Source organism: Helianthus annuus, chromosome 11 (genome assembly GCF_002127325.2).
Source record: "Helianthus annuus cultivar XRQ/B chromosome 11, HanXRQr2.0-SUNRISE, whole genome shotgun sequence".
NCBI lineage: Eukaryota > Viridiplantae > Streptophyta > Magnoliopsida > Asterales > Asteraceae > Helianthus > Helianthus annuus.
In genome coordinates, this window is record NC_035443.2 from 155,923,082 (window position 1) to 155,937,654 (window position 14,573).

The window sequence follows — 14,573 nt, forward strand, 5'->3', positions numbered from 1 at the left end:
AAGACAACCAAACATGTCAAACTCTTTTCTAAGAAGTTTCGTTTTATTTTTTACAATCTCATTACTTCCTAGACACTTCTTCTTGAGTTTTTCCCATAAATCTTTTGCATTGGAGTAGTCTATCAACGAAATGATGTCTTCCCGCACTGACTGAAACAGTAAAGCAACACACTTTTGCTCGGCTACAAATCCTTCAATTTCTTCAGCTGATCTCAATGCTTCACCATTCTTCTTTCCATTTGCATATCCATTTTTCATACTTTTCCAACTAGCAAATGCGAAAGCCATCAACCAGTCTTCGAATTTTGTTGACCACCTACTATAGTCTTCTATAGCCATCAGCTTCGGAGGTTTGTTGAATGTACCAAATGCGCTTTCGGACTCCCAAGCTTCCTTCTTTCTTTCTTTTGGTGGATCCTCGTTCGTATTGCTTGAAGACGTATCGTTGTTTCCAGAACTTCCCGTGAAAGCATACATGTCGCTGAAGGGATTCATGAAAATATCATCCATTTTGATTGTACCTGCAAAATCAACCAATACTTAGAAAATTTTTTGAAACTTTTGAAAACAGAACCACAAAAGCGGATCTATCTGTGATTGACAGATAAGCGGATCTATGTAGTTCAAATAAGCGAGCCAATGAGCTGTTCGAGCGAACCAGACAATGTTCGTTCAAGCGGACCGAATAAGCGAACCGGATAATCCTGTTTGAGCGAACCACAACCTGTCCGATTAAGCGGACCAGTAATGTTTGTAAAAGCGGACCGTTTGTGTTGGACCGTATGAGCGAATCTATTCTTGAACAGATAAGCGGACTAAGTAATCACGTTCGAGCGGATCACAAAGTGTATGTTCGAGTAGACCTGATTAGGTCCGTTCGAGCGGATCAACCAGTAAAAGTGTCTGAATGAGCGAACCAAACAAGTAATTCGAGCGAACCTGTTAAGTATTACGAGCGAACCTAACAATTTTGTCCAGAAAAGCGAACCGTTTGTTCGAAAAAGCAAACCACTGTTTTTAGCCGGTTTTAACCATTTTTAGTTCGAATTTCAATCTAAAACTTTCTAGGGTTTGTTATTAGTATGTTTTACACAATATATTCAATTTTCAGACAATTTCAACCGTAGGAACCACTGAAAACCGAAAAAGTATGAGAGAAAGTGAGTAGAAAAGAGAAATTTCTGCAGATATAAGCTGTAGTAGTATGAACTCCTCGTCCTGAGCTCTGATACCACTTGTTGGACCGTTGTATTGACCCGAAAAGTCAGTCAAGGTAGCTCATCATCACATATAAAGGCGGAATCAGTACATATGATGTTACAACAGCTTGTCCTTTCAATTCCACTGCTTTTATTGCTTTCAAATGTAATTTTGACAGAGTTTTGCACCTGAACATACACATACACGCATACAGATTCGCTCCAAATGACAGTATTTATAGCCTAAGGTGGTTCGCTTATATGACAGGTCATATGAGCGATCCTGTAACAAAGACACATAAGCGAACCGGTTTATCAGACCCTATGAGCGAACCTTCAAGACCTTATAAGCGAACCTATTCACATAAAATACATATTTTGACTTTCTAGACTCCCTGTTGACCTATCTAGACCTAAGACTTCATGCAGACGTAGTCAACAGACATCCTATGCATCAACACATTGTTAGTATCTAAGTTTCTTATGATTGTGTTTTCGTTTGAGAATGAAGAAGATGAATAAGTAATTGCAGCGGAATTAAAATGGAAACAAACTTTCACACACAATCAAACAGGAGAATTGCTTTCAAACACACATGTTTATCATTGAACCGAATGATTAAATTTATTTCAGTCTTCAATTACAAATGCATGCATGTATTACAATCTCCCCCTCAACCTGAGCTCACAGAGTTTGTTCGTACAGGAAGACTTGTGATGAAAGAGCTAATAGAACAGTACAGGGTACTGTTCTATTTATAGGCACGAGCAAACCACTGTGGCATCTTTGCTGACGTCACCATGAAAGTGACATCTAACCTCCTAACAACCTACAACCACTAATCTATACAAACACTGTTTTCTAACTACTGATTACAATGCATTACAAGGAAATAAACTAAACTACTGCTTCTCCTTCCACTGTTGTGACTCCAGCAGTACTTTATATCTTCAGCAGTGCTTGACCAATATCAGTAGATTGTGCATCAGTGTTTAGCCTTGAACAGTCTTTAAGTCTTCATCAGATGTTGAAGGTTAGCAGTTGTTGTAGATCATCAGTGGATGAAGGTCATCAGTTGTTAGGACCACTTCCAAGGGGAAAGATTGAATACAAACATCTTCTTATTCTGGATCCACTGATCTGATCCAGTTTTGGCTTTAATCAACTGTTCCTTTGTAGGGTTCAATCCCAACATCCATGAATTCCGCTGGTGTATTAGTCAGCCCAAAAGGCATCACTAGGAACTCGTAGTGGCCGTACCTTGTCCTGAAGGTAGTCTTTGGAATGTCTTCACTCCTAACCTTCAGCTGATGGTATCTCGATCTCAAGTCGATCTTTGAAAAGTAACTAGCCCCTTGAAGTTAATCGAACAAATCGTCAATCCTGGGCAGAGGATAACGGTTCTTGATCGTTATCTTGTTTAGCTCACGGTAATCAGTGCACATTCGCATTGACCCGTCTTTTTTCTTGACGAATAAATAGGAGCTCCCCAAGGTGAAGAACAAGGCTGAATAAAGCCTTTCTCCAAAAGTTCATCTAGTTGGGCCTTCAACTCCTTCATCTTTGTCGGCGCTAACCGATATGGAGCCCTTGCAAAAGGAGCAGCTCCTGGTAGAATGTCAATCCTAAACTCCGCTTGTCCCTCCAAGGGTAGATTGGGTAGCTCTTCAGGGAATACATCGGGATATTCATAAATGACTGAGATGTCTTCAATCTTGGGTTTTGGCTCGTCAATCGTCACTTGTTCCATGTAGATGACACATCCACTCTTCAGACACTTGGATGCCTTGAGTAGTGACACCTTCTCAGGCAAACTATAGTGTAGATCTCCATGGATGGTGAGCATTTCACCAGATGGGGATTTAACTTCGATGAGTTTCTTATCGCATGCAATACAGGCTTGGTTATGAGATAACAAATCCATGCCTAAGACTACATCGAACCCTGCCAAATTCATTGGCAGAAGAGAGATAGGAATAGAATGATTCTTAATGGATGTAAAACATCCATCAAGAATAGAAGAAGCGGTTTCTAAGGTACCAACTGCTAGTTCTACCTCATATGCTATATCTAGAGTTCTTATAGGTAGGTTTAGTAGTTTACTAAACTTATGGTCGACAAATGACTTATCAGCTCCATAATCAAAAAGAACTCTAGCAAAGTTATCATTGATGAGGAACGTACCTGTTTTGACATTTGTGTCGTTAACTGCTTCCCTTGCAGTTAGCTGAAAAGCTTGGGCATTCCCCTTCTTCGCCTCTCCAGGCTTAGCAGTACCTTCTTTGGCAAGTTTGGGGCAGTTAGTCTTAATGTCGCCCTTATCACCACAGCCATAACAGACAGTGTTCTTTAAGTCCTTACAATCTAAGGCCTTGTGACCAGATCTCCTGCAGATATCACATGGCTTCGCTTGTTGGTCTGAAGGGCACTGTCTTGAATGTTGTTTGTTACAGGTCTTGCAGACAGGTTTTTCATCTGACCTCTGTTGATTCTTTCCAAACCCAAACTTCCCTTTCTTGGACTTTTGGGAGTGATCATCCTCCCGCTTCCTCTTCCCGTCGGTCTCAATTTTGATCGACTTCTGCCTCACTGCATCCAGAGTGAGGGAAAGAGAAAGGTCCATAGCAGACCTATAGGTAGTAGGCTTTTATGCCTTCACCATACCTTTGATTTCAGGTGCTAAGCCACCTATGAAATGCGCAATGCGTTTTGATTCTGGACTAATCAGATAGGGAACCATTCTTGACAATGAGTTGAAGTCAGACACATACTTCCGACATTCAAGGTTCTTCATGGTGAGAGTCAGAAAATCCGACTCCACTTTTTCCACTTCGTGTGGTGGACAGTATGTCTCCTTTATTACGTCCACAAACTTGGACCATTCCAGGTTATACAGGGACACCTTCCTTGTTGATTGTACCATTGCCTTCCACCAGGTTAGGGCATCGCCCTTGAATGACTGGGAGACTTGCTTCACTACATCCTTATCAGCACACCCGCTGATATCCACCACAGTTTCCATTTCGTCTAGCCACTTCATGGCATCAATAGCCTTTTGCTCTCCATTGAAATCACGAGGCTTGCACGGCACAAAGTATTTATACGTGCACCTGTCCTTATAAGAATGGGACTTTTCCTTAAAATTCCCCTTTAGCTCACTCTTCGCAGTTGAAGAATATTGTTAGCTATCCTTAAGGGCAAATGAACGTGGAATAGAATGGGACTTGGAATGATCCGAACTCGATCCCTTAAAGTTAGCTATGAAATTATTCATAGCCTTTCCTACCTCTGCGGCTATCATAGCTTAAAGGTTTGCTCCTTCGCCGTCGCGGGCATTATTTAGATCATTATTATTCCCACCGTTAGCTCCATCCGAATTTGGATTCGCCATATCAAGAAGCTTGGTCTAAAAACCAAAATAAGTAATTGCTCAGTTGCAATATAATAATTGGTCATCGAATCTGATGACTTGAGAATTTCATCAGCCATGATATTATTAAACCATATAGGCTATACGGTTTGGATATATTTATCCTTCACCTTTTGGACTAATGTGCACAACGTCACAACAACTGCCAAAATTTATATTCATAATTTTAATATTTCAAATGAATGTTGAATAGAATAAATCAAGTATACTTAGTCATGGTTTGTAAGGTCGTCTTCCTACAACGAACACATGAAACCCAGATCCATCGACACACACGCGATGTGCAGAAACCACCGTGTGTCTCGTACCGCACCGTAGAGCTCGTACGGAAGGTGTAGAAGATGAGAGAACCAGATAATCTATGAATACACTGAGTATTCACAAATGAACAATCACATACAGTGAAGAACACACGAAGTTAGGGTTTGTTTCTCTCTCTAGAATACAATCTTGCGCACAAAGTTTTCCCAAAAACAACATTATTGATTGCATTCCATCACTAAGAATTTATACAATCTCAAGTTCGGACAATCAAGTCCTTTACAAAATAAACCCTAGTCCGTATTTACACTAAGTACGGACAATACATGCTCCAAATAACCTTGTCATTACTGACATATAAACACAAAATTCGGGCATCCCCATGAACTTATATGTTCGGACAAGCTACCACCTAAGAACTTATAAGTTCTGACAAGATGATATCACAAATTTTGACACTCTTGAAACTTATATAAGTACTAACAACTTGTAATCGCAAATTTTGACACCTTTAAGACTCCTTTTGTCCGAATTTGTTATGCTTTAAACATTTTTAACAACTTTCAGAACAAGTCCCTGAAGATTCAATCTTTGGCAGCATCCATCATTTATCAACCTTAGGTTCATTTACAGTCTCCCCCTTGATACACGCGGGATCTGCAAATCTTCATCGAATCTTCGAATAGCACCATTCGGCATTTATCTCCGTAGGTGCATTTACAAAAAAACACGATCTTTTATGTGACGTGCCCCTCGGAGGGGTTGGTCTTGTGTTAAATTTTTAGAGTCTAACTCTATACCAAAAATTTATAAAAAAATCATTTATTAAGCAGCAAACAGATTCATCACTTTCTAACTACAGCTCACAGAAAAATTCATTTAAAAATCCTTGTTTTTCTGATTGACGAAATTCTAGTTGGAGGTTCGCAACGACACCTAAGACCATCTACAGTATAAATTTCATGGTCTACCTCTAAGTATTCATCAAGTTATAACTTAAAACATAACACATAAAATCTGCAGAAAAACACAGCTTTAATTGCTGAAACAAAATAATTTATTTAAAATAGCAAACGAAGTCCAAAAATCATGATTCTAGCGCCCTTAGAAGCATATTTCAAAATATCACATTATAGACTCAAGAAAACTGAGTTTTCGTTAAATTATGACCCGGTTACAGCCGATTAAAGTCGGATGTAACTGTCGGACAGAATCTGTTTTCATTACCCGATCTCCCCAACGAAAAACTAGCGCACCCAACAACCCATAATGATCATTTACAACAGATTATCATCTTAAATCAAGTCACGTATCCATTAGTTCCTTAAAACCATCAAGATTTTACCCACCAATAATACCCTAACGACCACCCGAGCCCATGATCAACCATAACACCACAATAATAAATTTCGAGCAACCAAACATCACCTTAACATCAAAAATCATTATTTAATCATAAAAGGTAGCTAAGATAACTAAATAAAAATCATGCATGAACATATATGGTTATCATAAAACACCCGATTCAACCCATAACTAAAACCCTAGTGATTCAACCAACTCATGATAAAAAATAACACCATCAAAATGGTTTCTAGCATTCCCTATCATGCAAGTATCATCATAGATTCGTCAAGATCATATCAGTCCAGAAAAAGGCAGCCATGGAATGCACAATTAAACCAAGAAATCAATAATAACTATGAAGGTTACCGGGTTAAAAGTGGTAGGGATCACTCGTGCTTGAATCGAAGTACTTGAAAGGCTTTCTTGGAGCCCTTGGTTGTCGACAGAAGAGAGGAGAGGGAGGGAGCACTTGAGATCGCATGTGATACGGTAGGTTAAGGTTTTTTTTTTGTGGATTTATCATAAAATCATGCAATATACGTATCTAAATAAATCTTATGGGGCGGTTTGAGGTAAAGTGGGCCGCAAGCATTAAGGTAGATGATTTGGGCTTGAGTTGTTTCACCTATTGGGCCTGCATATTAAGTAGAGTAACAAGGGTTTGAGCTTAAATCTTGGGCCACAAACAAAGGGTTTGGGTATTGGTTTAAACAAGTGGGGTGTGGGCCTCAAAAGAGAGGTGAAGGGTAGCGATTTGCGCCACCGAATAACGGTTTGCAATTAGTGTGGTACGGGTCGGGTTTCATGAATTTCGGTTCCGAATAACGCATCTCTATATAAGTGTTGTTATGTTGGTTTAAAGTGTATTTGTATAGGCACGCAATATGGTCGTTATATAAAAGTGAGTGCTTTCGGTTAAACACGCAACTTAAAAAGGTAAATATAATAAACTTAAATAAGAAGGTGTACAATTTTAACCTGGAAAAGTGTGGTTGTCACATAAACTGTCTCGTTACAAAATTGTTTGATATAGAAAAGGTTAGAGGCTAACCATACAAGCAGGTGGGTGATGTGGGGTTAGTATTATTTAATTTGATATCACATGGTTTTTGCTTTTCTTAATATTTAGACTTTTAAACTTCTACAACTCAGCAACTATTATGTTATCTTAGTATAATTTTTATTTTTTTGAATTAAAGGTTAGGTTTATTAAATAACTTAAATTTTAGATTTGAGTATGATGTCATTAACTTATTTAAGTTGCAAGGAGTTGTTTCTTTGAGTTGAAAATGTGTATGCTTTTACGAGAGATAAGGTTTAGTTGTCATGTTCCAGATCTCAGAGATCCGTCCCGGTTTCTTCGTGTTCGTCAGGTTCAGGTCCAGAGGATTCGGGTCAGATTCAACCTCCAGTGACTGCATCTACAATGCTGCAACCCCAGTAAGGTTAATATCTACACGTGTGCTACTATTTTGTTTAGGGTATTTGTCTAATTATATATATTATATATATATATATATATATTAAACCCATTAAGTCTAACCGTTTTTTGAATCAATCTCTACCGTCGGATCATGCTAAGATTAAATCTCAGCCCTTTAAACTCACAAAATTAACCGCTACAGTGACGGTTCAGGGCGGTTTCTCAGCTGGTGGTTTTGCTCCTCATTATTCTGCCTATGATCTCCACTTCTATGGTGGTTATTGTCACACCCCAACCCGTAGCGGAATAGGTGATCGGGGCATGATCGGGTTAACTCGAGAGCTTATGACTTGCTATTGCGTGTTTTAAATAATAATTTATTCATAACAAATGTTTCACAAAACAATTTATTCAAATAAACAATTACAAACGCGAGACATAAATAAACTACACTAATCCGTTTCTTGTTAACTAAGGCACATCCTATGTCCAATCTTCTCTTCGTACCTGTTCACCTGTATCATGTGTAAAAATGGTTTTTGGGTCAACAAAAGTTGGCGAGTAGATCTTTATTTGTTTTTATTTAACCTTAAAAGATTAATTGATTTTATTTAATAAAAATCATGTAACATGCAATACTAAATGTAATAGTGACATCAATAAATAATTCATCAATCAATCCACATCAACAAGTAATGTAACAAGACATAATTAAACATAATCAGTGAAACAAATGATGCGATTCAAGCCCCGAGAGGCGAAAAGCGATACTATGAAACAATGATGGTGATACCGAGTTCGCCCCATGGCCGTGGGGGAACCGGTCAACCGGTGGTGGATCCACGCGAAACAGAGAAACCGCGACACAAAGCAGTAAACACGTAATACATGTATGTGATACAGATAGCGAAACAATGTGATACCAATCATGAACACATATGACACTTAAATTTGCATGTTGGGAAAATAATATGAAACACTTATGAACACGTGACACATGATACACCCCAAAAAGTTAAAGTGAAAAAAAAAGGGGGGGAAGAAGTAAGATCTACTCACAGTGGTTGCGTATAAGGAGATTCGTACGAGTATAAAATAAGGATTTCCGAACGAACAAAACGGTTAACCTATATTTGAAATATCACATAACGATCTAGTTAATATATTAGGTTAAATATCATCCTAATATTTATTGTTTACAAATTGACTATTTATTTGTATTATATTATACTTGAATAATAGTTTGATTTATTTACTTTGGTATTATCAAAAAAAATATATAACAATACTGATTAAATGCATTGTTTGGTTTTTGATCATATTATTTGAGTCATGACAATAATTGATATTATATTAAAGGTTTTATTGGTAAACTGATTTATTATTTATCGATAATACTGCTTGTAATATTTAATTAATAATATGTTTCTAGTAAACTCGATATGCTTTATATATAAACTGTTTTTTTTAAATAATAGTGTTGTTACTTATTAATAAAACAGCAAAGATGAAAAAGAGAAAATTATATACATAGCCTGTTGATAATGGAAAACAAAGATGGATATATAAAAAAAACTCCAATGATGGCTATGGTGCAATGCTGGTATGAAAGTTATTAACGTCTTTTATTTCCAAATCACCTCCACTTCTTTTAAAGACATTGATGGAACTAAAAATTTTGTTTACATAATTGTTTTTAGGATATAAGTTTAAAAAAATGAACAGCGAATAACAACGGTCCGGGTTCGAACCCGTGACCTTTGTGTTTTTAATTTCATTTAAGTGTGGGCCATTGAATCGTCTTCTTGATCAACTAAACAATCCCACCCGAACAGAAACCCCTATATACTTGATTTCCTTGTATTAACAATATGTTTCAGGTTACAAAGATCAAAGTCCCTTTTTCTTTTGTTTAAGAAGAAACAGACGAAAGAAGTAAGGAGGAGAAGTATACCGAACGCGAGTCGAGTCGAATTCCGATGAAAACTACGCGTATCACCGGTGACTAGCAGGTCCTCCGGCAATGTTTGTTTCCTTCCGGCGAAGCTCCGGTTGTCCAGGCAAGAGTGCGAAGTTCTACGAAAGATGTTATCGAATAGTGAGGGTGTCGAGTTGTGTGAAGGGTATCGAAACAGGTTGTGGGATGTTGGAAATGGTTGGAAGAGTCGGTTTTTATAGGCTCATGGGTCGCCAACGTGAATGTACGGAGGATAACCACGTCTAGGTTCTTGATTGGAGTCTAAAAAGGAAACGCGGAAATCAGTCCCGAAAATGGCAACGCGGTAACGGGATTTAAATCCCGAAATCAAAGGGACTTGTTGACTTCATCGCTGTCAACAGTTGTATGGCGGCAAATTTGGTTTCAAAGCTCCAGAATTTACAATGTGCCCCCTAGACAATACTAACTGTGCTAACTAAGTTAACTCTAACTAGTTTATCATAAAAGCTTGAAATGTAAAGGATTAGTTAAATTAATTTACTAGAATCATAAATAACTAATTTGATATTAGAATAAATCCTTTATTTCGTGAAATTTTTTCCTAGGTTTCCAAGGTTAGGATCCGGATTTCAGAACGGGTCGGATTTTGGGAGCCCATTTTGACGGATGTTACAGTTATCCTCTTAAACTCAATAAAATAAATAACTGAAAAGTGGCAGTTCAAGGAGGTTTTATAATCTCTATCATCTCCTGCTGCAGTTAGCGACAAAAAAGGCACATTGATCAATGGGTTTTTGTAGTTACTCCCCCTTATTTCCAGGAGTCTCTCTCCTGATATCCTAAATAACTAACAATGCAGTTCCTATTATTTTGGGGTAGTGGGCTTACATCAGTTAATTTAGATTCCTATATAACGAAGGTAAGTGATCTTCTTTTGATAATTTTTATGTCTGATAAACACAAACTCGTATGGATGAAGCAGTTACCTACCAGTTATAATTGAAGAGAGACAAACTTCTGGAACAAATGACAGTGAAGGTAAAATTATTTATTGTGCTTCTGTTAGTATTGGTTTCCTTTTTTTAAGCATGAGTTATGTATTGCAAACTACAGATACATGCTGAAAGTCCATTCAAATGTGACAAGGTACATTCCCAACAATATACATATTCCATTAACACATATTACTAATTCTCTAATCAATATCTTTCTTGGTGTAACTACTAGCTATGATGGAACAACCACAAACTGATGAATCAAAGGTCTTGTAATTTTCTTTTAATGTGTACATAACATTTACATTTTTTTTAATTTGTTTAAAGCTTGATTAGGAACAACCGACTCAGAAAGTTCACAAATCACAAGACTCAGAAAGTTGACACGAAGGCAAAGACATATTCATGTTTTCTATGTTTCTTTTCCTAAATTTTACTAAATCTGGCAGTTTTATTTGTTCTTAATTATAGGACAATGATGCAACTCTGGAGCTTATTGGTTTTAATGTTTTCTATGTTTCTTTTCCTGAATTTTACTAAACCTGGCAGTTTTATTTGTTCTTAATTATAGGACAATGATGCAACTGTGGAGCTTATTGGTTTTAGGAAGCAATTTAGTCCTTGCAACTTTCTAGGTAAGGTAAATTGCTTAGATATTTCATTAATAATCAAACATTCTACTAATTACCTTATTATCTATGTTGTTTTACTTTTTTGGAATGGATATTTGTAGGATACACATCAAGTAAAAACACCTATGTTATCTTCATGACAAATCAACCAACTCAAAATCAGCGTATATAACTAAAACGCTCAGCAATTCAAAACCTGAAGTGAGATAGGAGGAGTATTGGCCTATTTGGCAAGAGATTAGTCTTTAACTGATATCAAAAAGCAGCCTATATGAACATGTAAAGTTAGGTAATTTACAAGCACAAAACATAACATGCGAAGATAGTAATGGAGCAGACTCTAAGGAAATCATCTGAACGTCAATGGAAGGTCGAATTCTTTTACTAACTGTTTCTTCCTTGAAAGTTCAATCACCATTTATTTTTATTTTTTTTATTACTTTGGTATAACATTGATCAGACTCTACCAACTCAGAATGTTAACACAAATGCAAAGGTATATTTATTTAGTCCATATACCTTTTAATGGATTTTATTATATCTAATGATATATTTTTTTAATGTTAGAAAGCATTTAATGTTATTAAATTAGTTGTAACATTGATCAAGCCCTTACGAATCAGAATATTGACATTGAGATAAAGGTACTCATTGGTTCAGCAATATAGTTTAGTATAAATGTTATTTATTGTCCATATTTCTTTTCTATGTTCCATTTTCTGTTTAAGCTACTATATTGACAAAAGTACCCACTGCCCATATTCAGTTTATAAGTTTATATCAGGCGGATGAAGCTTAAACGGGTAGAATCGATAAATATGGCTTAAAAACGGTTAAAATATCACATGTATTCTAAATGCCTTGAAACATTTATTGTTTTCTGTCAATCTATAACTCGTATGGTAACTAAAAGAATTAATTAACATAGAAGAATGTTTAAAAGAATATGATTGTATATGCAAAGCGTTTTAACCAAACGAAAAACCTTCAAAAGGGAACTGAACAAATAGAAGGATGGGAACAAATGAAATGGTGGACCTAAAAAAACTCACCTGTAGTCAATGGTTCATCTTTGCCAATGCATAACCCAGGATCATTGCATACCTCTATTCATATCCGGAAATAAAGCACATAATCGTGAGATCATCGATCGGAACATAGAACCCACCACCATTATGTTGGTCACTGTCACTCCCACAACGGATCTTCGTGAGCTTTCGTCTGTAGATCGCCAATAAATGTTTAGTATCCCAAATCTACAAACGAATCGGCCGTTTATGGTCTAACCAGACCTCAAACCATCATCACCATCTCCGATATGGTCTTAAGAACCCCTAAACCACCGTTGTCGTCATCATTAAACCACCATGGAATGACACTGGAAACCATCACCGTTGAAGACTATGAATATGGATGTTAATAATGAGCGACTATCAAGAGAGATTGAAAATAGGTTTCCACTATTCTCACACTGTATATCTTTCTCTTTTCACTCTATCTCTCTGTATATCTATGTATGTATCCAGAGAAATAGAGTGGAGCGGTGTATAAATATTAACTCCCTTGAAAATATCTTGTAGGATCGTTTATTTGACCCGTACAAAACCCATATTGAATACCCACTTTCCTTTAAAATAAACCATTGTCCTATTTCTTTAAAATAAACCACCATCTTTCAATTCAGAAATGACGTTAAATTTTTTTATTTTATATTTTTTGAAAAATGATGTTAAAAAATATTCTTCAGTTGCTAGAGGGAATAACTAATAATAATATATAATTGCAATATCTTAAATATTTTAATGAAGATCACATATATATTTTGTAAAAATAACAACAAAGTTAAATAACTTTTAAATTGCACCGTTCAAATTTGAAAATTATTTATTACTAATAGAATAACATATAACAAAAATATTTTTGTTTGATGTTTTATTTTAAGGGAAAATTTCACAGAATAGTAACCAAGTTTTAAAAGTTTTCTAATTAGGTTACTGGTGTGGTTTTTGTCACAATTAGATAACTTAACATTCAAATCGAGCCATGTCATTTTCCCACGTGTCAAGAAAAAAATGGAGCATAAGATGTTGAGGTCGAATTATTTTAATATATGAAATTATATTTATTAAAAATAAAAACCATTTAATTACATTAAAAATTAAAAAAAACAAGTTACAATCCACGTCATCACTCGACGTTAGCATCAAATAAAAGAGAAAAAAAAACAAAAATCCACATCACCACGGTTACCTATGAAATGGATGAAAAACCCTTAATTTTAATGAAGAATGAATGTTGAGTGACCTGATTAGAACATTTTTGAAACTTGAGTGACCTAATTGAAACACGTTTGAAACTTGGTTACTATTCTACAAAGTTACCCCTTATTTTAACTAAGTTTTTATGTTTAATAAGTTAATGGTCCACTTAAAATTAATGTAATTTGAGTTATTGAAATTATCTCCAATATACTTTTTTAAATTTTGAAACATATGATACAAGTAAATATGTGAACCCATTTGATGAGTTCGGTCATATTTTACATGTTTGAAAGTTATTAGACTTTCCCCAATGTTGTTCATCGTTTACTTTTCATTAAAATGACACAATTTTCATGTTTTATCACTCTATCGGTTTTATTTTATATTGTTTTGTGCTTTTGTGGTTGTACACTGTTCACGTTCGTTTTGCTTTATAAATTAAAGAATGGTATTTTTGTTTGTAATGTTGTTTAGATTTGTGTCCACTTGGGGGTTGTTTGGCAACATCTGAATGGTTAAGTGTTGAACCAGTAAGAGGTTTGAACCGTTAAGAGGCAGTATAATTCTTAACCGTTCAGAGGCAAATGTCTGACCAATTCAAATTAGAGGTATTAACCATTCAGACTCAGTATAGTGCTTAACCATTCAGAGGCAAATGCCTGAACCATTCAGACATTTGCTCATGAAACAAACAATCTGAACCATAAGTGTTGAACCAGTAATAGGTTTGAACCACTAATAGCCCCATTAAGAGGTAAACAAACAGCTCCTTAATGTGGTGTTTTGGATTGCTTATTTTGATCTTTTGACTTCTTTAAAGTTAATAAGTCATTTTTGTAGTGTTTGGATAATGTGTTGAGAAAGAGTTTTTGTGGTTTGAAAAGAAGAAAATGGAAAGTTAGATGGTTCTGACTATTTTAATAAAAAGGAAGAAGAGAGATGGAAAATGTGAAAAGAAGAAAAGAAGAAGCAATCTCAAACACCCTCAATATAGATTATCTTTGTTTGTTACGTTGTTAGCGTAACCCGTCCACCGGACGGGTATTAAACTAGTTTATGTGGGTTTGTCTACATCTACGTTTGGTT

At 35.9% G+C, this 14,573-nt stretch overlaps 1 protein-coding gene and 1 long non-coding RNA gene across 2 annotated transcripts; both read right to left on the bottom strand.

Annotated features, from left to right (window-relative positions):
- Nucleotides 1-2,619: 2,619 nt before the first annotated feature.
- LOC110888857 lies at nt 2,620-3,822 on the bottom strand. Its single transcript, XM_022136359.1, has one exon. The coding sequence runs from the start codon at nt 3,820-3,822 to the stop codon at nt 2,620-2,622; it is 1,203 nt and encodes a 400-aa protein (XP_021992051.1).
- A 4,229-nt stretch (nt 3,823-8,051) lies between these two features.
- On the bottom strand, nt 8,052-9,890 carry LOC110887381. The gene is made up of 3 exons (XR_002563268.2): nt 9,615-9,890; nt 8,720-8,787; nt 8,052-8,175 (listed from the first exon to the last, which is right to left on the bottom strand). It is a non-coding gene; the product is annotated as an uncharacterized LOC110887381 (long non-coding RNA).
- Nucleotides 9,891-14,573: the final 4,683 nt, after the last annotated feature.